This window comes from Otolemur garnettii, unplaced genomic scaffold (genome assembly GCF_000181295.1).
Source record: "Otolemur garnettii isolate 467f Iridium unplaced genomic scaffold, OtoGar3 scaffold00019, whole genome shotgun sequence".
Classification (NCBI taxonomy): Eukaryota; Metazoa; Chordata; class Mammalia; order Primates; family Galagidae; genus Otolemur; species Otolemur garnettii.
Window position 1 is genome coordinate 14,358,463 of NW_003852414.1, and position 26,360 is coordinate 14,384,822.

Below are 26,360 nucleotides of genomic sequence, written 5' to 3' on the forward strand. Positions count from 1 at the left end.
CGTTTACATTCCCAGCAGGAGATTGATGCAAGCTCTAACTCCTGCATTCCTCTGCCCCCCACCTCTTGTCTTCTCTGAATACTATAAAAACTGATCTGTCACCCCCATTAAAGGAGACCTTGACAAATCTGCTTGGTCTCGCCTCTTCTTTCTCGTGCCCATTCTCTTTACAGGCTGGGTCCCCCTCGCCCCCCGAATAACCGTGTCCCGCAGGACGGGACAATATCATTAGAATTGAAATGATTTTCAGTTGCCTTTGGTTAATGTATGTAATGAGCAGAATCCTCATGCCTGTACTCTACATGTATTGCTTGACAATGATTTCCCACATATGTGGACTTAAGCAGAATCAGGAAGGACAGAGAGTAAGAAGCGTCACTGATGATCGTAGAAATTCCATTGTTCTGTTTGTAACAGTACCACTTCTTGGAATAACAATGAACTCTGTTTCATAGGTACATAAATAACCATGTTGTCTAGCTTCAGATTTTTTTAATACAATTAATTCATTATTTTTATTAAATTTCTCTGCAGCCTATACATACACGTACACATACATATATATGTTGCCCTAAAAATATTCACATATTTCTAAGGAAATTTAGAACATTTAGGGATGAGTTAACAAGAAGCACAGTTTTACTTTAGTGATTTTGTACAAAATATTTACTGTTCCCAATCTCCTCAAGGCCTTTAGACCAACACTGGACAATTATTTTTTTCTTAAAAGAAGTAATTACAGTCTTTCCTTAAGATGTGCTAGGCCTTTATACTATTGTGTGATCCCGAGTGTTTTATACAATAGTGTAAGAGGACAGAATAACTGTAATCATGCCTCTCCTGTTATCAAAGAAAACTATAATGGTTTCTGTATGGTGAATTTGTATGAAAGAAATAAATTATTCTTCATAGCAGACAAGCTAGAAAAGAAAAATAAGTCTGAAAGATAAAGGAGCAGGGAAGTGCTGCCAAAGAGGTGAAACTAGAAGGAAAAACACGGACTACAACTGTCTTACAAGGGAAATTGAGCCCTGGGAAAACATTGATATGCAAAATTAAAAATGATGCTCCACTATTTGGATAGCTAAACTTAAATATATGACACATGCTCTGGGAATAAGAAATAAGAGGGTGGTGCCTATGGCTCGAAGGAGTAGGGCGCCGGCCCCATATGCCAGAGGTAGTGGGTTCAAACCCAGCCCCAGCCAAAACCGCAACAACAACAACAACAAAAACGAAATAAGATAACATGGCTGGGCACAGTAGCTCAGGCCTGTGATCCCAGCACTTGAGAGGCCAGGGCAGGTGGATTGCCTGAACTCATGGGTTTGAGATCAGCCTGAGTAAGAGTGAGACCCTTCTCTAAAAAATAGCTGGGTGTTGTGGAAGGTGCCTGTAGTCCCAGCTACTTGGGAGGCTGACGCAAGAGAATCGCTTAAGTCTAGAATTGGAGGTTGCTATGAGCTGTGATGCCAGGGTACTCTACCAAGGGCAACAAAGTGAGAGTCTGTCTCAGAAAAAAAAAAAAAGAAAGAAAAGGAAAGGAAAAAGAAATAAGATAATGCAATGAATGTTTCACTAACAATTTGTTAGTCTCCCATCCTCCAGATATAATCTCATTTGCCTACCACGTCCAAATGACGAAATCATCGTCTCAATGCCCTATACGGGGTTGGTTAGCATTCCATAGATTTTTATATTGAATGTGACAAAATGCATTTTAAGCGATTATGGTACATCTTTTTTCAGGTAGAATAAAGTCAAAGCTAATTACTTTTTGTAAAACTTGAAGGGAAATGTGGGAGACAGTTAGATGGTGGACAAGTGGAAAGTCTGCCCATTTTTCAGGTCGATCTCTGCCATATGGTAATTACATAACTAGAACAAGTTACCCGACTTCTATATTCTAATCTATAAAATGGAGATAATAAGAGTATGTGCCTCCTAAGGCTACTAAGAAAACAAAATGTGTAAATATTTTTAATATTCATAGAATAGTACTTAGTATTATGTCTGTGACTGTTCTGATTTAAAAAATTATTATAATTAAAGATTTTGTCTAGACTTTGGGGTTCCAAAAAAAACTATGCAAACTTCCCTGTGCGGCTTCAGCATACAATCTTTAATAATATACTTTCACTCAAGGCAAAAGGTGTCATCTTTCTGAGGCCAAAGGGACTGATATTGGAGAGTTGGAAGAATCATGGACAGTGTACTGGGATTATTACTATACCACCCACGGAGAGTGCAGAGTAATGTGTTTTGCACATATTAGGTGCCTGGCACACAGTAAGTGCACAAGAAATTTTTTATTGAAAAACAAGAGTGAGTCACACAAAATAGGAACATTCACAAATTTTTAGCATTTAGCTTTAAGGTGAAAACAACACAGGTAGACTTCTCTGTATTCAAGTTTCAATGTGTGAAAAATTAGAATGTCTGGAAGGCTAAATTAATAATTGATTCCCCTTCCTGAAATCCCCCTTAATGTTACTTGGAACATGGTTTTGCTACACAAATATTCTATGTGGACACAACTAGTTGAGAATTAATTGCCTGGGGTGGAAGCCTGTGTTGGCAGCTGCAGAACCTTCCCTAAGTTCTTGCTGGAAATTCTTCTTGCTTCAGTTTAAAAACCTTGGAGGCTGGACAGTTGGAATCCTTCCAAATAATAAATCTCATATTGTGCAAGGCTGTTAAATCACTGGCTGGTCTTTATGTCTTCAGGTTGAACTTATTTCTTATCTATATACTAAATTCTCTACAAGCGATTCATAAGAAAACTGGATTTCAGTGGGAAGCAAATATATATGTGATTTATTTTATAGCTATCCTTCCAAGAAAATGGGCATAGTGCTGTATCCAGACAGTGAGTCCATTGGACTTGAGAGGGGCTGATTTATCAGAGAAAGGACATAATTGTAGATATTTTTACTTGAACATTTACCACTAACTTGGCTGCCCCTGCTTCACATACAGAAAACTGGAAATAGGCTGGGCTCAGTGGCTTACACCTGTAATTCTAGCACGCTGGGAGGCTGGGGTGGTCAGATTGCTTAAGCTCAGGAGTTCGAGACCAGCCTGAGCAAGAGTGAGACTCCGACTCTACTAAAATCTAGATAAACAAGCCAGGTGTAGTGGTGCATGCCTGTACTCCCAGCTAGCTACTAGGGAGGCCTAAGTAAGAGGATTACTAGAGCCCTGAGGATGCTGTGAGCTATGACACCACAGCATTCTTCCTAGGGTAAAGAGTAAGACTCTGTCTCAAAAATAAATAAATAAATAAATACTGGAAGAACAGCATTTACCAAGGATCTCACTTTTTCTAACAAGAGATAAATACTTCAAACTCATAGAATTAAGCCCCAGGAAGCAAGACTAAGAAAATGTTCTCCTATGTAAATGACTGTGTGTTCTCACTCTGCTTATCCAAATTTTTAACAAATCTTCATAGCCAAGTACCATCTTCCAAAACAACTGCCACCTATGGAGTTCTTTTTTTTTTTTCTTGATAATCCATAAAAAATAAAATCCCTACCAAATATTTTGGCACATCATTATTTTCAGCTTAAACATTTTAATCTATGATTACTACTTTGCTTTAATTGTTAGGTATATCTAGGTCTCATCCTCTTAATATTATTGTAATGTACATGAGGACAAATAGAGCATCACCCAATAGTGTGCCCTCCCAAAATATTTTTAAATTAGGTCAATCTATTACCTATAATAGATTCGGCAATAGAATGTGCTTTCAAAAGACTTCCCTTTTAATCAGGTTCAAACTTATTTAATTATCCTACAAGCTCTGAGAAAATGTTTGCAAAATTGAGAGAGGTATTCTTTCTTTGTGGGAAGCTGATTGAGACACGGAAGAAGGTCATTATTCAAATTAAAGCTTCCTAGAAGGATGAGTTTCTAATCAGAAGAAAGTAGAGCATTCTGGAATTGGAAAGACCCATGGAAAACGCACCATGAAACGTCAAGTTTGGTGTCTGTACATTTATACAACACATTTAACAGGGAATGGGGACCCCAGAAGACTTTGAGACAAAGAAGTAAGTCAGGATAAAAGAAAAACAAAATGAACCCTGAGTCACATAACTGGACGACAAACCTGCATGTGTGAATGAATTCCTAAAAACACCTCTACTCTCTTCCACTGGGCACCTTGCTGTCCACTTTGAGCCCACAATTTAGAAGTGGTATTATCCTTCTTGATGAGTACCTGAAAAGATAAATAAAAAAATTGAATTGTTTTACCTGGAGAAATTTTAAACATGTAGCGTTTTGCTAGTGATCTTACTTTTTGAATGTTAATATCAACATCAAGTCCCTGAAGAGTGGAGACATTCGTCATTAGATGTCTTTGTTCCGTACTATAAAGCATTGTGTCCCCAGGGTAATGCTTTGTGCAATAAAGGTGCATATGACTGTCAGTTAATCCTAAAATACCTGGACACCATGTAATTAAGAACTCAACTACATTGGCTTTTTAAAAATCCGACAATAGTAACAATTGACATTGCATATATTAAATAGTATTTGTATGGTCAAAAGAACAGCATCACTTCCTAAAACAGTCTTTTGAAAATGAACTTCCTCATGCGATAGGTTTTAGTAGAGCAGCATTGTTACAATGTGAGCCCACTTAATTGTAACAGCAGAGACAGGTGGTAAAGTGGGCACCCATTCCTGCTGTGGCACTAAGAGCTTCCTGCCCAACGGTTTTGACATTAACAAATCCTCAATGGTATTGCAGCCTAACTCCAAAGGAGAATTTGGATTACTCTCCGAAGACAAACTATCCTGTCTCTTCTTTTATAATGACAGAAAATGAGCCATGAAGAGAGTAATGGATCATTACGGGGAAAGCAGAACAATTTCACATTGCAAAATAATTGACATAGGTGGTTTATTTAATCATCTCGCAACACGATGTTTTAAAAAATACAATTTATGCATCCCAAGAATTATTCAGATAAAGGGTTGTCTAGGTTTTGGCTTTTTTAAATGAAGATAACTTTCAGTGGTTTCGTTGGCTGTTTTGAAAATTAAATTCAGATGAATTGTTTTTATAGAATTAGATTCTAGAATGATGAGAAAAGTAACATGTTGCTAGCAAAGACACCATCAAATTATAGGGCTAAAAAATGTTAAATGAATCCAGTATATTACCAAAGTCAAGAAAATATAATTTCTAAACAAATAAATAAAATCATTATGAAAGATACTGGAAGATCTATGGGAAATAAGCCTTCTTTGTATGAACACCAAAATATATACCAATAACTAAAACTAAAAAAAGTTCAAGTAACATATTAATGAAACATTTAAGGTTATTTCGTAGATCCACAAACGAATATAAGTATCATATATATCATTTTATATATTTTATTATTACTTATAAAGTTTAACATTTTATAAATTTTTCAGCTAATAATACTAAATTTCATTTTGAAAAAACTGAAAGCATATTTCATACCATTAATCTTCACCACAAAATATACCAGGCTATAATTCTCATTTTACCAGTGAAAAATGTAAAATAGCCTGTAATGAACATTTTGTAAAAATTTCTACTCATAAGACAATTTGGAATGAGGACTAGAAGAGAAAGGACCCATACAAGCTCAATTGGAAATGAAAAAGGAGCCATTACAAGTGATACCATAGAAATGCAAAATATCATCTATAAATACTGTAAAACTCTCCTACACATATAAATTAGGTAACCTAAAGGAAATGGACAAATTCCAGGAAACACACAACCTCCAAAAATTCAATCAGGAAGAATCAGAACTGCTGAACAGACCAATGAAACACAGTAAAATTGAAGCAGTAATAAAGCATCTTCCATCAAAAACAAACAAAAGCCCTCAAGCAGATGGATTCATAGCAAATTTTACCTACAAGAAAGATCTGGTACCCATCCTGCAGAAATTTTTCCATAACATTCAGAATGTGGGAATCTTCCCAAAATCACTCTATCAAGTCATTATCACCTTGACATCAAAACCAGAAAACGACCCAATAAAGAAGAAAACTATAGATCAATATTCCTGATGAACATGTAAACATTTTCAGTAAAACATTAGGAAACCAAATTCAAAAGCTCATAAAAGAAAACATAACCCACCCTGACTAAGTATGCTTTATCCCAGGGCTACAAGGATGGTTCAACATACATAAATCAGTAAATGTGATTCACCGCATAAACAGAAGCAAAAATAAAGACCATAGGATCATCTCAATAGATGTGAACAGAGTTTTTGACAAAAACCAGCACCCTTTCATGACAAAAACCCTCAACAAACTAGGCACAGAAGGAACATAGGTCAGAGTTTTAAAGCGCACAAAGGACAAACCCATAGTCAACATCATACTGAATGGGGAAAAGTTGAAAGCATCCCCCAAAGTACTAGAACAAGACAAGAAGGCCCAGCATCACCAAATCTGTTCAGCATTGTGCTGCAGGCCTAGACACAGACAGCAGACAAGAAAATGAACTAAGGGTATCCAAAGTGCAAAAGAGGAAGTCAGACTATTGATTGGTTTTGCTGATGATATATCATATTACCTAGAAAACCCCAAAGACCCAAGCAAGAGACTCCTGGAATTGATAAATAAATCCAGCAAAGTCTTAGCTTACAAAATCAATGTAGACAAATCAGTAGTACTTTCATAAACAGTCAAGCAAAGAGTCAAATTAAAGACTCAATATTATAGGAATATTCTTAACCAACTGAAAGATCTCTACAAAGAGAACTACAGAACAGTAAGGGAAAAAATCACAGATTACACACACAATAAATGAAATATATCATCCTCATGGACTCATAGCATCAACATCATTAAAAAAAATCCATACTACCCCAAATTATTTACAGATTAAATACAATCCCCATGAAAGTACCACACTGTATTTCACAGATCTGGAAAGATAATTCTGTGTTTCAGTTGGAACCAGGAAAGAACCCAAATAGCCAAAACAATCTTACACAAAAACAGCAAATCTAGAGGTATTACGTTATCAGACTTCAAACTGTACTATTAAATAAAGACTATAGTCACCAAAACAGCATGGTGCTGGCCCAGAAATAGAGACATGGAACATTGAAACAAAATAGGGAACCCAGATGTAAAACCATCCACAGACAACCAACTGATCTTTGACATAGCAGACAATAGGAACTGAGGAAAACCAGCCCTATTCAATAATTAGTGCAGGGAAAATTGGATAACAACACGCATAAGAATGAAACAGGGTCCATGTCTCTCACCACTCACAGAAATTATCTCAAACTGGATAAAACACTTAAATGTAAGGCATGAAAACGCAGGAATAATTCTTCTAGACATCGACCTAGGAAAAGAATTTATGAGTAAGACTGCAATGGAAATTATGGAAATAACAGAAACAAATCATGGGACTTTATTAAATTAATAAGTTCCTGCACAGCTAAGGAAATGATCAACAAACTGAATAGAAAGTATTACTACTAAAAGGTATCCTTGCCTGATATTTGTTGTATTAGGAAAGTTATGGGAGTAATAACTTTTTTTTGACAAAAAAAAAAAAATATATATATATATATATATATATATGATCTTTGAGTAAAGAGTGTACTGGGGTTGGTTGTGATATTCTTGCAGTATTTAGTGAATTTGAAACAATTTGCTTTATTTTAACAAATAAACAAATATTTGAAAAAGATGATTGCAGAATCTGTCCCCCACTCCCATCAAAGGCAACACTAATACACATCCAAGTATTCCAAAGTATATATATTCTTTTGATTGTGTTATACTCAGATCATTGATGCTGAAACCTCCATGATATGTCTCACACATAAAATAGTATTACACAGAAGGTGTAACCTCAGAATAGATAACATTAATAAATTAGAGTAAAAATTAAATATTAGTGATTCGTGTCCAATTCTGCTAAAGCTTTTACTCCATCATACCATAATGAAATATTGTCCATTTGGAAATATTGTCCAAATGGAAAATGGAAATATTGTCCAAATGGAAATACTTGTCCATTTCAATTTATTAACAGACTATATTTTAATGGCACTACATTATGCAGCATAAATTTTCATAAGGGTAATTCAGAAAATATTATTTCCTAAGCAGTACCTGGAGAGAACCGACTGTGGCACCATTCATATGTGTCCAGAACACCAAGGTACATTTTGGCCCCGTGAGTGAAATGACAGGAGTGAGGATGTCAGCCGTGTCACCAAATTTCCCATTGGAACTATCAGCATAGAGGTACCAGCCATCTGGGGTATTTCTGGGGAAAGTGTTTGTCAGATTAAAAAAAGAATAATATTGTGAAACATAATATTTTGTCATTGCTCTGTATTTTTTCCTAAAACCATTTTCTCTAGAGTATAATTATGTCCCTAACTTTTCTCAGAAATAATACTTCTACCATTTTTATTTTTGAATCCACACACCTTATAATGACATCAACTTGTATAATAGGTAGAAATTAATGACAAAACTTTAAAATTTGATTTACTTATTTTCTTTTTTTTTTTCCTCCCACCTCCCAAGACGAGTTCTTACTCTGTTGCCCAGGCTAGGGTGCAGTGGTCAGTGGTGTCATCATAGCTCACTCAGGCTTGAGCTCCTGAACTCAAGTGATCCTCCTGCCTCAGCCTCCTGGGTAGCTATGACTACAGGTATGCGCCAATGTGTCTGGATAATTTTGTTCTTACTTTTTGTAGAGACAGCTTTTCCTGGCTGGTCTTAAACATCAGGCCTCAAGCAATACTTTTTTTTTTTCCTTTACAATGATGCTACTGATACCTTGATCATATTTTGAGAGATTTTTCTGATATGGGTAAAATAAGGCTCTGAAGTATTGATTGGCTTTAGAAGAAGCATAAAAATAAGAAAAAATATGAATAAATAAGGCATGAAAAACAGAAAGAAAACTGGTCTGGGGTTCAACTCTGAGGTCTCAATGGCTTTCAGTTGAAATTTATTCTATAATTTAGTTCAACTTCACTTCAACATATTTTAACAACTTTAGAGATAATTTTAAAGAGTATCTTTTTCTTCCCTAGGCCCAATTTTAAAAAGTAAAAACAATGATGGAATCAAATAACAATACATTCTCCCCCCAAATGCAAAGAATTCATGCTCCTACATTATCAACTCAATAAAAAAAATAATAAAACATTAAAGACATGCTAGGTTCCATACAGCTTTTGAAGCACAAATAAAGAGCTGACTCTTCGGTGTGACCATTCTGGCACACTGTTTTTTGTTTGTTAATTAACCTTACGTTGTGCCACATTATAACCTCATGTTAAATGCTATGAAGTAAAGAGTATAAATTTGCTCATTACTAAGTACACATTATTCTGAAAATTGTATCACATTCTTTGAGCAAAGAACGTGAATTGTTAATAGCAAGTAGATGCAGAGAGAGATAGAAGTATTCATTTAGACACCACGTATTTAGTGAATGTTGAGGCTTGTCAGTTGCTGTCCAAGGTCCTGGGAATGTAACTGCAAATTACACAAGGGTTTGGCGGCTGGCCTTTACTAGGTAGCTCCCAACCTTTGGGCAGGTTGTTTAACTTCCCTGAACAGATTAGTTTCTTCTCTTAGTAAAACTGGATAGTTCTGTGTACACTCTAAATGAGAACTAGAAATCAAATCTGTGGAGCATCTAACACAGTGCCTGGCCTATTATGTATATTAAATAAATGGTCATTGTAGTTGTTGCTAATGAAATAAGAACTTTAGGGTCCTATAAACCACACAGAGCATGAGTTTAGATATTTAAGAGGCAGAATTACTAATTTGTCTGAAAGATGTATCAATGAAAAAGCACTTCCAGTTTATTTCCTTGTACACTTGATATCCCACTATTGCAAAGATACGCAGAAAATACATGGATATATTTATAGATTCAGGTATATAGAGCAAGAGTGGAAACTACAAGAAAAAAAAGCATGCACATTTCTATATATGTATGATTTATTTCTCCGCAAATATTTCTTTAATCAGCTGTCTGGATTATTGTAATATTATTATAATTTATCATAAAATTAATTATCATATAATTATTATTATAGCACATCTAAATGCACTCAAGATTGGGTACTACTACCAAGGTACAGCCTACATTGTCCATTCCTCTCCCCGATTTTAATGCCACCACCTTGAGTCCAAATTTCATTGTCTCTTTCTTAAAATAATAAGCCTCCTAAGTGGCCATTTAATTCTACTGTTGATTTAGTCTAACACACAGAGAATAATCCCAGAAGTCTCAGAGGAAGCCCTTCAGCAAGAGAGAGTGACATGATATATTCAAAGTCCAGAGAGAAACAAAACGTTATCCCTAGAATATTAGATCCTGCAAAAAATCTTTCAAACTAGAAGGAGGAATAAAGACTTTCCCAGACCTCTCCTACAAAAATTATTAGAAGAATCCTTTAATCTTCAAGAAAAGGACAAAGGACATTAATGAACAATAGGGCATCATCTGACGGTACACAGCTGACTGGTGACAATAAATACCCAAATATAAAATACTCTATTGCTATAGCAACAACGCACAAATCACTCATACTTGAGTAGGAAGACTAAAAGACACACTTACCCAAACTAACTATGCCATTGTAGTAATTTTTGCATGATGGATAGCATAAGACGCAGATGGAAGCAATAAAAAATTAAAAAGTGTGAGAGATTGAGTTAAAAGGTAAAATTTCTGTTAGCATTCTTCTTGCTGGTTTATTGCTTTGTAACAAGAGTTGTCACATGTTTAAGATAATTGGTTATAATTTTTTTTTGAGACAGAGTCTTGGTATGTTGCCCTCGGTAGAGTGCTGTGGCATCACAGCTCACAGCAACCTACAACTTTTGGGCTTAAGTGATTCTCTTGCCTCAGCCTCCCAAGTAGCTGGGACTACAGGCACCTGCCATAACACCTGGCTATTTTTTGGTTGTAGTTGTCATTGTTGTTTGGCAGGCCCCAGGCAGGAAATGAATCCACCACCTCTGGTGTATGTGGCTGGCACCCTAGCCACTGAGCTACAGGCGCCGAGCCTGGTTATAAAATGTTTTTTGGCAAGCTCCATGGTAACCTCAAATATAAAAAATCTATATAGGTACACAAAAATTTAAAAAGCAAAACATTAAAACACAAGACCAGAGAAAATCACTTTTAGCAAAGGAAGTCAGAAGGGAAATAAGAAAGAGAAGACCACAAAACAACCAGAAATCAAACAATAACTTCCCAGTAATAAATCCTTACCTCTCAGCAACATTGAATGTGAATAGAATAAACTCTCCAAAAGACAGAGAGTGGCTGAATGGATAAAAATGGATAAAAATACAAGAGCCAACCATATGTTATTAGCAAGAAATACACTTCACCCATAAAGATGTGGACAGACTGGAAATGGAGGAATAGAAAAAGACATTTCATGCAAATGGAAACCAGAAAAGAGCAGGGGGGCTAAACTTCTCTCATATAAAATAGATTTCCAGGCAAAAAGGATAAAACTAAACAAAGAAGATCATTACATAATAATGAAGGTGTCAACTCAGGAAGGGGTTGACATGTACCTCAAACTGGACCACTCAGATATATAAAGTAAATATTATCAGAGATAGAGACAAGAACAGTATTTGATAGCACATCAAAGTGGCTATAATCAATAATAAGGTAGACTTTAAAATAACCCCAAGAATGGAATTGGAATGTTCATAACATAAAGAAAAAAATGATAAATGCCTGAGGTCATGGATACCCCAATTACTCTGATTTGACTAGGTCATATTGTATGCCTGTATCAAAATCACAGGTACCCTACAAAGATATACCACCATTATGCACACATAATTAAAAAAATTTAGTAAAAGTGATTTATTGTGTACCTACCAAAAAACGTGGTATCTATGTTTATCCTAGATATCAATATGATGAAAAAGCCATTTGGTGCATGGGAGAAAATATATTTTATGGCTATAACATGCTAACAAATGGTGCATTTTGCCAGTTAGTCAATGACCTGTATGTGTATTTTGTTTTGTACCTGTATTACCTAACTCAGCAGTTCTCAACCTGTGCGTCATGACCCACAGGAACTGTATTAAAGGGTTGTGGCATTAGGAACACTGAGAACCACTGATCTAGCTAAATTCATAAAAGTAAGCACTGGGTAAAATATTCCCAAATCTTAATACGTTTATTGCTGCATTTAGGGACCTTATCTACTTTGTTTCACAGTGCCTGGTGGACCTTCATAAAATAGCTAAAATAAATAAGTGAGTTTAAAATTAGTAGAGCACATGTGTAAATCAGAAGGAACGAAGGCATGATAGAAATTGTAGACTCAGATACAATTAAATCTTGTAAGTCAATAACTGTTTCAGGCTGGGGCAAAAATAAATGTAGATGGAACAAAGCTAATAGGTCTGGAGGTCATGGAGGAATTAACTGACTAAAGGGCAGAATTCTGACAACAATAAAAGCATGCAGTCAATGGTTCTTCAAAGACTCATCTCTGTATTCAATTCCCAGAAACTGGAGGTGGCTCATGCCTGTATTCCTAGCACGCTCGGAGGCCTAGCTAGGTGGATCGCCTGAGCTCTGGAGTTTGAGATCAGCCTGACCAAGAGCAAGACCCTGTCTCTAAAACCAGCTGGGTGTCATGACCGGCACCTATAGTCCCAGCTATTGGACAGGCTGAGGCTTGAACCCAGCAGTTTGAGGTTGCTATAAGCATTGATGCCACCGTACTCTACGAGGGCCACAAAGTGATATTCTTGTCTCAAAAAAAGGAAAAGGAAAGAAAAAACTCATGGAAACAATTCTCTAAAAAAATTATCTATCTCTGAAATGTCCCTTTCACATACAGAGTAAAGAAACAAAAAAGGAGATATGTCAGGAGAGCAGTTTGAAAAATGTAAACAACCAAACTGCATTTGTGTTTTCACATTAAACTGTGAACACAGTACCAAGTGTAGCAGTAGATCATTCGGTCACCAGTCTCATAGGTATTAATTGAGGGCACGTGATGTTTTATGTGTGATTTCTAATGGAAAAAATGAAGAATCACACACACTTGCCTGTGTCTGAGATGAGACTATTCAAGCATGTACCCGCAGAGAAACCAGCTTCTCTCCCGGAATGAGCAGAGCCGTAATGACCACACCTAACAGCGCTGTCACCCATAAAATATCAGCAACTCTCGACCAACCTTCAAATTATCTTTGCTCACACAGAGCAGGCGGTAGGATGTTTCATAGGAATACATCTTTTCCTAATAAAACATATCATAAACCACACAGTAGGAAAGGGCTTTAAAAAGTTGTTATACTTTCAGGTATTACAAAAGTAAAGATCCAAGGTAATGATGTAGAAGTCTTTTAATTTTTATTTTTTTGCATGTATTTTCTTCTTTTTTTTTTTAATTAAATCAAAAACACATAGATTATGTATACATTAATGCATTCATGGGGTACAATGTACTGATTTCATATACAATTAGGAATGCTTGCATCACACTGGTTAATATATACCTCATCTCGTTTACATAATTATTGTGTTAAGACATTTATACTCTATACTATTAGATCCGACATGTACCCCTGCATTATGCAGCATAGGTGTGATCCCACCATTCACCCTCCCTCGATCTGACCTCACCCCTCCCCTCCGATAGTCCCCTCCTCCCTCCTTCATCTTGGGCCATAGTTGTGATCTATTCTTCATTAAAGTGTGAGTGGTTGTAAATTGGTTTCATAATAGTACTGAGTACACTGGATATTTTTTCTTCCATTCTTGAGATACTTTACTAAGTAGGATATGTTCCAGCTCCATTCATATAAACATAAAAGAGGTAAAGTCTCCATCTTTGTTAAGCCTGCATAGTATTCCACGATATACATATACCACAATTTATTCATCCATTCATGGGTGAATGGGCACTTGGGCTTCTTCTATGACTTAGCTATTATGAATTGATTTGCAATGAACAACCTGCTGCAAATTTCTTTGTTATAAAGTGATTTTTGGTCTTTTGTATATACACCTAGTAGAGGAAGTGCAGGATCAACTGGTAGGTCTACTTTTAGATCCCTGAGTATTCTCCATACTTCTTTCCAAAAGGGACATATTAGCTTGCACTCCCACCAGCAGTGCAGAAGTGTTCCTTTTTCTCCACATCCACGCCAACATCCATAGTTTGGAGATTTTGTTATGTGAGTGACTCTTACTGGAGTTAGATGATATCTCAAAGTGGTTTTGATTTGCATTTCTCTGATGATTAAAGATGATGAGCATTTTTTCATGTGTCTGTAGGCCACACACCTATCTTCTTCAGAGAAGCTTCTGTTCAAGTCCTTTGCCCACAATGAAATGGGATTACTTGTTCTTTTCTTATTAATAAGTTTGAGTTCTCTGTGGATTCTGGTTATCAGACCTTTGTCAGAAACATAACCTGCAAATATCCTCTCGCATTCTGAGGGCTGTCCATTTGCTTTTCTTACTGTGTTCTTGGCTATGCAGAAGCTTTTTAGTTTGATCAAATCCCAGTAATGTATTTTTGATGTTGCTTCAATTGCCCAGGTGGTCCTCCTCATAAAGTATTCTCCCAGGCCAGTTTCTTCAAGTGTTTCTCCTGCACTCTCTCCAAGAATCTTTACAGTTTCATGTCTTAAGTTTACATCTTTTATCCAATGAAGGTCAATTTTTCCTAATGGTGAAAGGTGTGGGTCCAGTTTCAGTCTTCTACAAGTCACCAGCCAATTCTCCCAGCACCATTTGTTTAATAGGGAATCTTTCCCCCAATTTATATTTTTGATGGGCTTATCAAAGATCAAATGGTGATAAGTGCCTGGGTTCATCTATTGGTTCTCAATTCTGTTCCATACATCTACCTCTCTATTTTTGTGCCAATACCATGCTGTTTTGATCACTATAGATATATAGTATAGTATGAAGTCTGGTAGCGTGATTCCTCCTATTTGTTTTTATTTCTGAGTAATGTCTTGGCTATTCAAGGTTTTTTCTGGTTCCATATAAAATGAAGTACTATTTTTTCCATATCTTTAAAGTACGATGGTGGTGCTTTGATGGGGATTGCATTAAATTTGTATATTGCTTTGGGTAATACGGACATTTTAACAATGTTGATTCTTCCCAGCCATGACATGGTATGTTTTTACATTTGTTAACATCTTCAGCTATTTCTTTTCTCAGACTTTCATAATTCTCTTTCACATCCTTTGTTAGGTAAATTCCCAAATATTTCATCTTCTTTGGCACTACTGTAAAGGGAATAGAGTCCTTGACTATTTTTTCAGCTTGACTATTATTGGTATATATAAAAGCTACTGATTTGTGAGTATTGATTTTGTAACCTGAGATGCTGCTATATTCCTTGATCACTTTTAAGAGTTTTGTAGCTGAGTCCCTGGGGTTTTCCAGGTATAAAATCCTATCATCTGCAAAGAGTGAAAGTTTGATCTCCTCTGACCCTATTTGTATACCCTTGATCACCTTATTTTGCCCGATTGCAATGGCTAAGACATCCATTACAATGTTAAAAAGTAGTGGAGACAATGGGAAACCTTGCCTGGTTCCTGATCTGAGTGGAAATGTTTTTAATTTTACTCTACTCAATATGATATTTGCTGTGGGTTTGTTGTAGATGGCCTCTATCAGTTTAAGAAAAGTCCCTTCTGTACCAATTTTCTTAAGTGTTCTGATCAGGAAAGGATGCTGGATACTGGCAAAAGCTTTTTCTGCATCTATTGAGAGAATCATATTGTCTTTCTTTTTTAGTTTGTTTATGTGATGTATTATATTTATAGATTTACATATGAACCAACCTCGAGACCCTGGGATAAAACCCACTTGGTCATGATGTATAACTCGTTTGATATGTTGCTGGATTCTGTTTGCTAGTATCTTATTGAACATTTTTGCATCTATGTTCATTAAAGATATTGGTCTATAATTTTCTTTTCTGTTGGGTCTTTTCCTGGTTTGGGGATGAGGGTGATATTTGCTTCATAGAATGTGTTGGGAAGTATTCCTTCTTTTTCGATGTTTTGGAAAAGGTTAAGTAATGTAGGTAACTAGTTCCTCTTTAAAGGTTTGGTAGAATTCTGATGTGAAGCCATCTGGTCCTAGACTCTTCTTTTTAGGAGATTTTGTATAGTTGATTCTATTTCTGTACTTGATCTAGGTCTGTTCAGCATTTCCAATTCTTTCTGATTAAGTCTAGGAAGTTGGCGTGCTTCCAAGTATTGATCAATATCTTTCAGATTTTCATATTTCTGGGAATAAAGTTTATTGTAGTATTCATTAAGGATTCTTTGAATGTCTGAGGTGTCTGTTGTTATTTCACCTTTGTCATTTCTGATTGATATTAGGGACTTTAATTTTCTATTTTTGGTTAGGTTGGCCAATGTACAAGCGTTTTAAAAAAGGCTTTATAAAAAGATTTATACCCTGAGCTATTTTAAAAGAAAGTTGCCTAGGTCTTAGAGGATAATCAATTTTTAAAGTCTTATTATTACACAGATTAAGTAATTATGATACGGGCTCCCCCCCCCCCTTAGTTGAGAATCTTCTGGGTAGTTGCCCTAATTAAGTTAGGAGGGAAAAAAATACTTTGCATGGGAAAATCAAAATAGTGCTAATAAGGTCAATTAACCTTTGGGCCTATACACACATGGTATGAAAGACATATTCTCCAAGACCATTCTTTAGATTAAGATTTGTCCTTTGATTCGTTGAGATACTGCAGGCTGTGTTAGCATACCTTGCGAGATATGATCTACTAAAAACATTCACCCATAAACAGGAGGAAATATAAAGAATTTGCTACAGTCTGCATATTTGTCCCCCTATGCAAATATATATGTTGAAATTGCAGTACCTTAGCAATGTTATTAGGGAGTGGGGTCTTTGGGACATGATGAGGTCATGAAGCCAGAGCCCTTATCACTGAAATTAGAGTCCTTATAAAAGAGACCCCAAGAGAACTAGCCCAGCTCTTCCAACACAGAAGGACACAGCTATAAAGTGCTATCTATGAACCAGAAAGCCCTCACCAGACTGGCACTGGTGGCATCTTGATCAGAGCTTTACCAGCCTTCAGAATTGTTTGTTGTGATAAGCAAACCAGTCTGTAGTATTTAGTTATAGCAGCTGAATGGACTAAGGCCGCATTCAACAGAACTAGTTTTCTAATCCATATTATTACCCTAGCACCTCTAGCGGACCATCACTGGCCGTGTGGAACTGCATCCCAACGCTGATACCAACTCTACTGTGTGTGACAAACAAGTGGGAGTAAGCGGCCTTCACAAATAAGCCAGATCCATCAGAGGACTTATGTAGGATTTTAGAACATAAATTTATAGAAAAAATAACATTTCCTATTGGGTATCAAATCTCCAGTGGCTGATTCCTCACGGTTTAGAAGCAGCGCCAGCTGACTCAAATCCCTCATGTGCCCTCCACACTCTGCCGTAGTATTCCAGAAGAGACAATAACAAACAAACAAAAGGCTTCTGTTTGCCCTATTGGTTCTTTCTAAAATATGCATCTGATTCTATCACCCTGTTCAGAAATCTTCAATATATATTCACTTCCCAAAGTGAGGTCCTTGAACTCGACTACCCGGCACTTTCTGTAGGTAAATAAAAAGTTTCACTAGAATGTGTATCAGTTTGCTTAAGCACACAGTCTGGAGCAGCTGACTTTTTTTTTTTTCATGGCAAGACTTTCTTGGTAAAGGAAGCAGTGAATTTATCCTCTTTCTGATGAAATCTTATCTTAGCACATGCAGTACTTGTAACTAAAGTCAGCAGACTGATGTTTCCTAATGCCCTGGGCTGAAAGTGAGAGTATAGGGTGTTTGTTTTTTTTTTTTTTTGGTCATTTGTTTTTTGTTGGTGGTTTGTTTTTCCTGTAAGGGTCTGAACAGAAAATATTTTACACTTTGAAGGCACTAGGGCCTCTGTTATAACTGTTCAGTCCTCAGGTGTGATACAAAAGCTGCCATGAATAACACGAATGAATGAATGGTAATGGTCATGTTCCAAGAAAACCATATTTACAAAAACAGAAAAACAGGCATCAGAGCAGATTCTGGCCATAGGATATCGATTGCTCACTGCTCATCTATGGATAAAGTCTCAACTTATGAAGATCTGAGGAATAACTAATCGGCCTAATATCTGGCTTCAAAATTTTTATGTATGACTTTACTCAGATACCTACATATGCCCATTTCAAGGGTTCACGCGATCACTAAAATACGTCTTGTACTTCCTTGTCTCTGTGTCTCCATCATATTGGTCTTTCTTCTGGGCACATGTATAACCTCTGCTCTTGGTTCTCTCTCTGCAATGCTTAAATTCATATTCCATAACATATTTCAAATCGATTGTCATCTCTAAGCTTTTTTAGATTCCTAGACTCCAATTTCAAGGCTCAATTTTTAATTCAAAAATTATTCCCTTACCTCAGAATTCTATAGCATCTTCTAAGTAAATTTTCAAATGTACTCATCGTTATGGATTTTAATTCATTGACTACATAGGTGTATGCCCCACTAACTTATAAACCCACCAAGACCCACATTTCATCTTCTTTATTACAGTGTGTAGAACGTCTTGAAAAGTGGTTTAAACCCAAGTGGTACTCAATAAATATTGGCTAAATCTGTTGCTAAATAAAATTGGCAGCTAATGCTTGCTTTTCTATATAAAATTCTACTTCACAAATGCAAGGCATCTGGATTTTGAAAACAGATTTGCGATTTTCGCAGAGTGCTTTTGGATTTCTCTTTCCTAGTCTCATGAAATAAAAATGAAGTAATGAACAGCGTTTGTTGAAATTTTATATAACCACCCGAGGACTTTAGCAACTAAAACTTCCATTACCGAAGTCTCAGAGCCAACTATTTTAATTAGGAGCACCCACAGTTCTTATTTCAATATCGCATGATAGTCGCTGGAGAATAAGACTTTATGAGGCAAGTATAAACACATTAAAAAAAAGCCTAAAAAATCATACAACATGTTTATTTATCTTCTGATTTCAAATGGCACTTTCAAAGTCCCAATTAAAGTAAATATAATCTTTGTAAAACAGATTTTAGGCCAAAAACACTGGCATCTGAGATGTATAAAGTAAGGAAAAAAGATGCTTCTAGATCAGCCTTTAAATTAGGGAATATTATATAGTTTATCATGGAATATTTCCAACAAACTTGAGAAGGTATGATTATACATGGTAATCATGAATATTTTCTAGATAAGAAAATTGAATTACATAATTTGCCAGTGGCCATTTCCATGATAGGTACTGAAACGAATATCTGAATTAAAACGGTCTGTTCATGTTTTATGCCACATGTGTGATACCTGAACTCCAGCACCAATATCACTAAGACACTCATTAAAAAGTCACTTCTCAGGTCTTATCTTAGACCTACTAAGGAACTCTAGAATTAGGGCCCAGCAAACTGTTTTAACACACTTTCTGTTTCAGTACAGGCTAAATTTTGAGAACCACTGCTCCAAACCAGTATGTTAACAGTTAAAATAGTATGTATTTCCCATTCTAAGTCACTAAATCAAGATGCTAATCCAAAATGAGCAGTTAAGAAAATCAATATTTAAGATGTACTCCTTTCCTAAAATGAACACTTCAGGGAAAATAAAGAAATATGAGGTTGAAGAATTTTTTTGATACTTGTTTTTATAACACCTCATTTTTCATTATATACTAGAGAGGAAATAGTTCCTAAGTTGAAAGAAGGAAGGAAAGAGGGAGGGATGGAGGGAGGGAGGAGAGAAGGAGGGAGGAGAGGAGGGAAGGGGGGGGAAGGAGAGAGAGAAGGAGGGAGGAGGGAAGGAGGAAGGGAGGGAAGGAGGGAGGGAGGGAGGAAGGGAAGAAGGGAGAAAAGAAAAAAGGGAGTGAGGAAGGAAGGGAGAAAAGAAAAATGATAGAGTTAGAGACACAGGGGGATTGCAGCCAACACAGTTCTGTTAAGCACCACAGCACCACTGTCTCTCTCTTTCTCTCACACACATACCCTTAAAATTTGATGTTTCGATATCGAAACACCTTTCCAGATATTAAAAACCACGCTGCTTTAAAATTTTCAACACTCCTGCATTTGTATATATAGCACCTATTTTAAATTGCATCCGAACTTCATGGACACCTTGTGTATAAAATACCAATGTGTTATAAGTAACATATATTTACATATATATATTTTATAAAAACACCACCACCCCATACGGAACCAGAGATTAATAATGGAGAATAACAGCAGTAGCTAAAACCATCCACTGTACTGTGTTGTACACAGAAAGCTGAGTCTCGGATTTATGCATTCAGTGAAAGAACAAGTTCGTTATCATCTTTAACCTCTTCACAATCACATGTGTGTCAGGGAATCATGTCATGCCATGTGTGCCCTGCGTTTTGCCCACAGAGTTCAAGATCAGGATGTCAAGTCCCTGTCTGTGCACTTGATAAAGATGATCATGAACAAGCACTCTTTGACCTTTACATTATTCCAAGGCCTTGCTCACCAGCGACCGCCTTTACCGGTTATTTATAGCACTGCGGACTGTGATGGAAAGGCCAATCTAAATTCTGAATATAGAAAAGACGGAGGTCACGTTAGAAGTATTTTAGAAAGTACACAAACAGCACCACAGTGTTTTGTGGCCAATTCCCTGTGTCTGTAATAATAGGAGTAGAAAATGTCACAACTGGAATCTCTTCTAAGGCGAGGCTAGCAACGAGATAGAAATGGCACAAACTTCAGCAGCTTAAACACTATGGAAAGGAATTTTTTTTTTTTTCTATTTGAACTTGAACAGGTGAATAGGTCTAATCCAGGATAACTTAAGAGCAGATTTTTCCACCTCACAAAAAATATATCATTTCCTTTCATTTACCCTGGGCTTTGAAATAATGTTGATTCTCCTGATGGATAGGGTACTCTTATTTATATGTTCTAGAAATGCTAATAAAAAATACCAAATTCTTGAATGTGATCATTTGATTTGGCTTATATAATAATTTAACAGTAAATAAATAACAATAATTCACTTTTAAAAATCTGTATTTTCTAATTAACTAAACGATTCCTCAGAATACTATTTTGAGTTCACGACACTTTAGCCAATATTTGGTTAGAAAACTTTAAAATTTAATTTAAAAAAGAATAGAAAGCAATCCCCGACAGGAAATTTAGATCTTTGCTTTAAAGAGAATATGAGAAAATTTAATTTCAAACCTAGTGATTTCCCTAAGGAAATTCGAGATAAAGACATTTTTCAATGTCTTTCTTCTTTTTCACAAGAAACTTCCTACATACCACTGTAAGACAAAACCAAAGTTATTAAAAGTAACATATTTGTGCCTGAGTGAAGGTTATGACTCATAAAGAAATAATATACCTTCAACAGTTCAGAAATGAGAATTTTATCCTCAAACTGTTATTGTTGCCTTACCTCTTATGCCTTTGTCTTCAGCTTCTCTTTATTATTTAAAAACTATTCTCCTTCATCCAAATATTAAGTGTGGGAACTTTGGTTTCTTTTTATCCTTCAGGATGTCCTTCTTTTCTCAGAGTCACATGATATGAGATCGGCTCTCAGATAGTGACTGGACTGTTCACATTAGTTAGAATCCTTTCCTTTCAAATGCCCGCAGAATTATGAAGGAATCGGGCACATAAATTAATCTTGATGGTGTCCTGGGACATGCACTGTAATATAGTCAATGCCTAGAGGACATTTGTATCGGATTAGAGAGAGCACTGAAGGCGAGTTTTCCAGAAGGGTTGATCTCCAAATAAGTTTGGAGTGATGATCAGAAATTGGTGAATGAAGTCACAATGGCAGGAGACAGTCATGTTTGGAGAACAAATAGGTGAATTGGGGCAGTGGGCTAAGGATGAGGTCAAAACAAGAAGCGTGGGTAAGACTATGAAGGATCTCACAACAAGTTAAGGAGATGAAGGACATTTAACTTGGATTACTTCTTGATTCCTTAAATTATAAAATTCAAAAATAGGATGGATTATCTTCCTCTATGTCCACAGAATGCTCTTAATTGGACTTCTGCCAATCCAGGTTTCCAAGTTTAAAACTTAGAGAGCTCTTTAGCTCTTTGTTTTTCAACATGCATCCAATTAATCATGAAATTATACAGCCTTTATATCATAAATATATCACAACTTAATGTATAAATGTAGTTGTTCCCTTTTCTTATCCTTCCTAATGCCACTCTTTATTCATAATTACTTAGAAGATTTCAGCAATGAAGGGGTTCCCATGCACAAAGAGATGCCCTACTCCAATCAGTTTCTGTCATCAATGATGTCTGTCCAAAAAGCACAACCTTTCCTTCATTGACTGTCTCTTCTACCTACTCTTTGCAAAATAGTCTCAACTCCGAGGACCTTTGGAGATTCTATCACCCAGTTCCCATTTGCTGTCTGTGGAATCAACACAAGTGCCCATCAATTCATGAGTAGATTAACCAAACATGGTGGATGTACACCATGGAGTGCTAATCAGTCCTAAGAGAGGATCAATTGATGCCTTTTGTAGCAATTTGGAAGGAACTAGAGCCCATTATCCTAATGAAGTAACTCAAGATGGAAAAACCAATACCACATGTACTTACTCTCTAATAAATTGGAACTAACTCATGGGTACACAGAGGAAAACAAATTCCATGGAATTTGACTGGATTTGGCCATTTAAGATACTAGCAGGAAACTTGGGGGCTGGGGGGTGGGGTTAGAAGGAACAGAGTTCAGGATTTTCATCACCTTACCTCCACCTCCATTCCTCCAGCCCTCACTGTGGGTTCTAGGTTTTCATCCCCACACATCCACCTCCATTCCTCCAGCCCTCACTGTGGGTTCTGGGTTTTCATCCCCTTACCTCCACCTCTAGTCCTCCAGCCCTCACTCTGAGTTCAGGATTTTCATCCCCTTACCTCCACCTCTGTTCCTCCAGCCCTCACTCTGAGTTTTGGGTTTTCATCCCCACACATCCACCTCTGTTCCTCCAGCCCTCACTGTGGGTTCTGGGTTTCCATCCCCACACCTCCACCTCTGTTCCTCCAGCCCTCACTGTGGGTGCTGTCTCTTTTCTTCTTTGGGGGAATGCTGCTTCTAAGCTAAACTTTTCCTGTAGTTCAATAATTCAGGCTCCTTTGCTTGTCCCTTCAGATGTAGAGGCTTCCCTCTGTTGCTAGTACATCACTCAAACTTTGGTAGTCTTCTTAAAAGGACAAAAGGCTTCTCTTAGGAACTCAAGGACACTCTTGCAACGTTCTCCCCATGGTAACTTAGCTCTTAAGATTTACAAAAACTTAGCTTCCTGAAACCTTGAAACTAATGCCTGCTTCTGCTTCTGTAAACCCTGCACATGCTTCAAACCCTCCAGTGGAGGACTCTATAATAATACCTTTGTCTGCCTACTTGTGAGTCCTATAAAAGATCAGAGACAGAGCTGATCTGGGAGCTAGGCCATCTCAGCCATCAGTCTACCAAAGCCCCACTGGCTTGAATAAAGCCCCTTCCCCTTCCTCTTTCAAACACAGGTGTTCAGGTGAATCTGTCTCTCCATCAGGCCTCACTTTCCTGCAACATTCCCAGTAAACTCTGTTTAGTTGAATTCTTTATGCCAACTATTTTCCTGCCTGTGTTCCTAACCAATACCACCCCCAATCCTGTCCTCTACTGATCTTGTTTCTTTGTATTTTTTCCAAGCTGTTGATCATTCAATCACATATTACTTAACAGTGAGTTACAGATGAGCTTAGCCATTCCATTGTTTCAGCTTATGTACAATCTGTTAACTCTTTTTGAATACTTTTAAACCTGCTAGTTCAGCTAGTACACTTCTCGGTGTTAAACATAACACTTTCACCTGTTCACACACAGCCTATATTTACCTTCAATCTGTCTTCATCTATCTCGATTAAACAAGCAAACATTTATTATTTCATCCAACATCAAGAACAACACCTGTCAATGTCGTGCCTTTTAGCAATAGTAGCCAGTCACACTACAACAAATATACTATAAAGAACTTCATATGCAATAAATTTCAATTTAAGTGGTTATAAATGACATCTGAGACATAGATCACATATAGTGATTGACCTGGTATATATTTTTGGTAAAAATTCCCCCTCATCTTTCATAAAAATGAAATGACTATAAAGATAAGACATATTATAAAGTGGTAAATATTGGTAACTGTTGTTCTGTGGAGGAGCTAGTCAAAAAGTTAAAGGCGCCATATTGGAGAAAGCAGAAAGTTTCAAATCTGACTGCTATCTCTTCACTAAAGAAAATTTTATACCCTACACACACCACTCCTGTAAGGACACATGTCCATTGAAATTCAACTAGCAAGCAAACACTGGGGAAAAAATTCTGGTTCATTTAAGAATGATACAACTACTGTTGAATTGAGATTTATGTAAGAGAACAAACTTCAAATCCTATCATTTCTGATGCATTTATCTTTCATTATTCTGACTGCAATTTAAGCTCGAAACAGAGATTGCAAAGTGTGGCATCATTTTATAAAATATCTAGAAATAACCAGAAGCAATCATATTCCATAAAATAATGGTCTATTATTCTGCCTTTTCACTTCAGTTGCTCTTTGTCACATTCTTAGTATAAAATAATTCATTTATTAGGATTAAATTATGTTCCTTTCTTTCTTTGAATTTGGAAATTTACTTCAGGTCAGCTCTTTTGTTCCGAATGCTGCACTAACCCTGAGGGACCTGAGATTGAAAAGAAAGTATACCTCGTTCCAAGAGCAGCTGACAGTGCAGGAAGAAAAATTGTCCTTAAACCAGTAATTATAGCAGAACAAGTACAGCCAGGGATACTGCCACCTCCAGGCCATCATGATAAACTCTACCTGGGAAATCAAATGTGGTAGCAACTCAACTTGGCATAAAGATAGAATCTCAACATCTTAGAAGAATACGAAGGATTGCAGACACCATTATCTGCTTAAGACTAAGTTTAAAACTCTCACTAGTCCAGTTTTGTTCTATTTACTCTGTCCACTTCTACTAGTAATTCCCTACTTTATTTAACTGTAGCTTTAACAAATTTACAGAAAATAACTAGACATTATAGCTAGAGCCAGTTAGAAAGGAAAGATGACAACTTCATTTGGGAAAGTTGGGTACTGAGTTGGAGAGGGTGGGCTTTGAATCAGATGCCTTCGATTTTCAGCAAAAAATCTGAGAATAATTTTTTTTTAATTAGAATATGGAGCACATATTAAGTACCAACAGTTACAGTAAACACTGTGCATTTGTTTTCCAACTGTAATGTCAGTGTTCTAATTTGGCCAAACCACAGCGAAACTCATGCACAGAGGGCAAGTGCAACCTACGTTATTCAGCTCACAGGCAGCCGGAGGAGGAAGCAATGCAAGTCTGCCCTAGCTTCTGGTGGCCGGGAAGCTAAGTTACACATCACAATCTGTGCGTCTTTATACCCAGGGAATAAAAGTGGCAACACATCAAGCATCAGTTATGTAAGAATGGCTTCACTGTACACAGTTAAGTCTACCTAGGAATACAAGGCAATTTCCCCTGGGAAGAAAGCCAGACAACTTCACCTTGTCTACTACCCAAGGCCTTGGGAGAGAAAGCCCTAACACTTTTTCCTGAACCTACATCTACCATCACAAAAAGTGAGACAAAGTTGATTTTCTTTTGTGTATAAAGAAGTTCTAGTGTTCTATACCACTAGAGGATGACTGGAGCTAACAATAATAGATCATAGTTTCAATAGCTAGAATTACTATGTTTTGATTACTTTACATTATATGTATTGAAACATCACTACCTGCCACACATATATGTACAATTATTGTTTGTCCATTAAAAATTAAAAGAAACCTGAACTTTAAAGTTAAAGGCAGGTGGTAGATGGTAAAATTCTGACTCAGTTCTTTCTCATTCCACACCCAAATATCTGTCCAATATTTTTCTACCCCAGTATAAAACTATGGAGAGTGACTGTGACCCTGTCATTAGCTTTGACATACTGTTTTCATTATAATTTTGCATTTAAGAGCCATGCCATGCAGTTTTCAAGTAAAAGCACGCTTGTCTGTTCTTTAGGAAATTATCTTCCTCTGTGGTAATATCCTATCTGCACTACTAGTGAGTTATGTGTCACTAAAATTGTATTTTTTGACTGAATGTATCAAATTCTTAATTTTCCACATCTCCTGAGCTAAAAAGGTAGAATTACTGGCTGTGTTCAGCTCCA

At 36.6% G+C, this 26,360-nt stretch overlaps 1 protein-coding gene across 1 annotated transcript in view; it reads right to left on the reverse strand.

Moving 5' to 3' along the window:
* The window catches only part of MALRD1 (MAM and LDL receptor class A domain containing 1), a 514,668-nt gene that overhangs the window by 323,344 nt on the left and 164,964 nt on the right, over positions 1-26,360 (reverse strand). Inside the window, exons 22-23 of the mRNA XM_012803304.1 lie at positions 8,146-8,302; positions 4,118-4,228 (exon numbers count right to left, since the gene is read on the reverse strand). Of these exons, the coding sequence (XP_012658758.1) occupies positions 4,118-4,228; positions 8,146-8,302 (268 nt within the window). The remainder of the gene's footprint in view (positions 1-4,117; positions 4,229-8,145; positions 8,303-26,360) is intronic.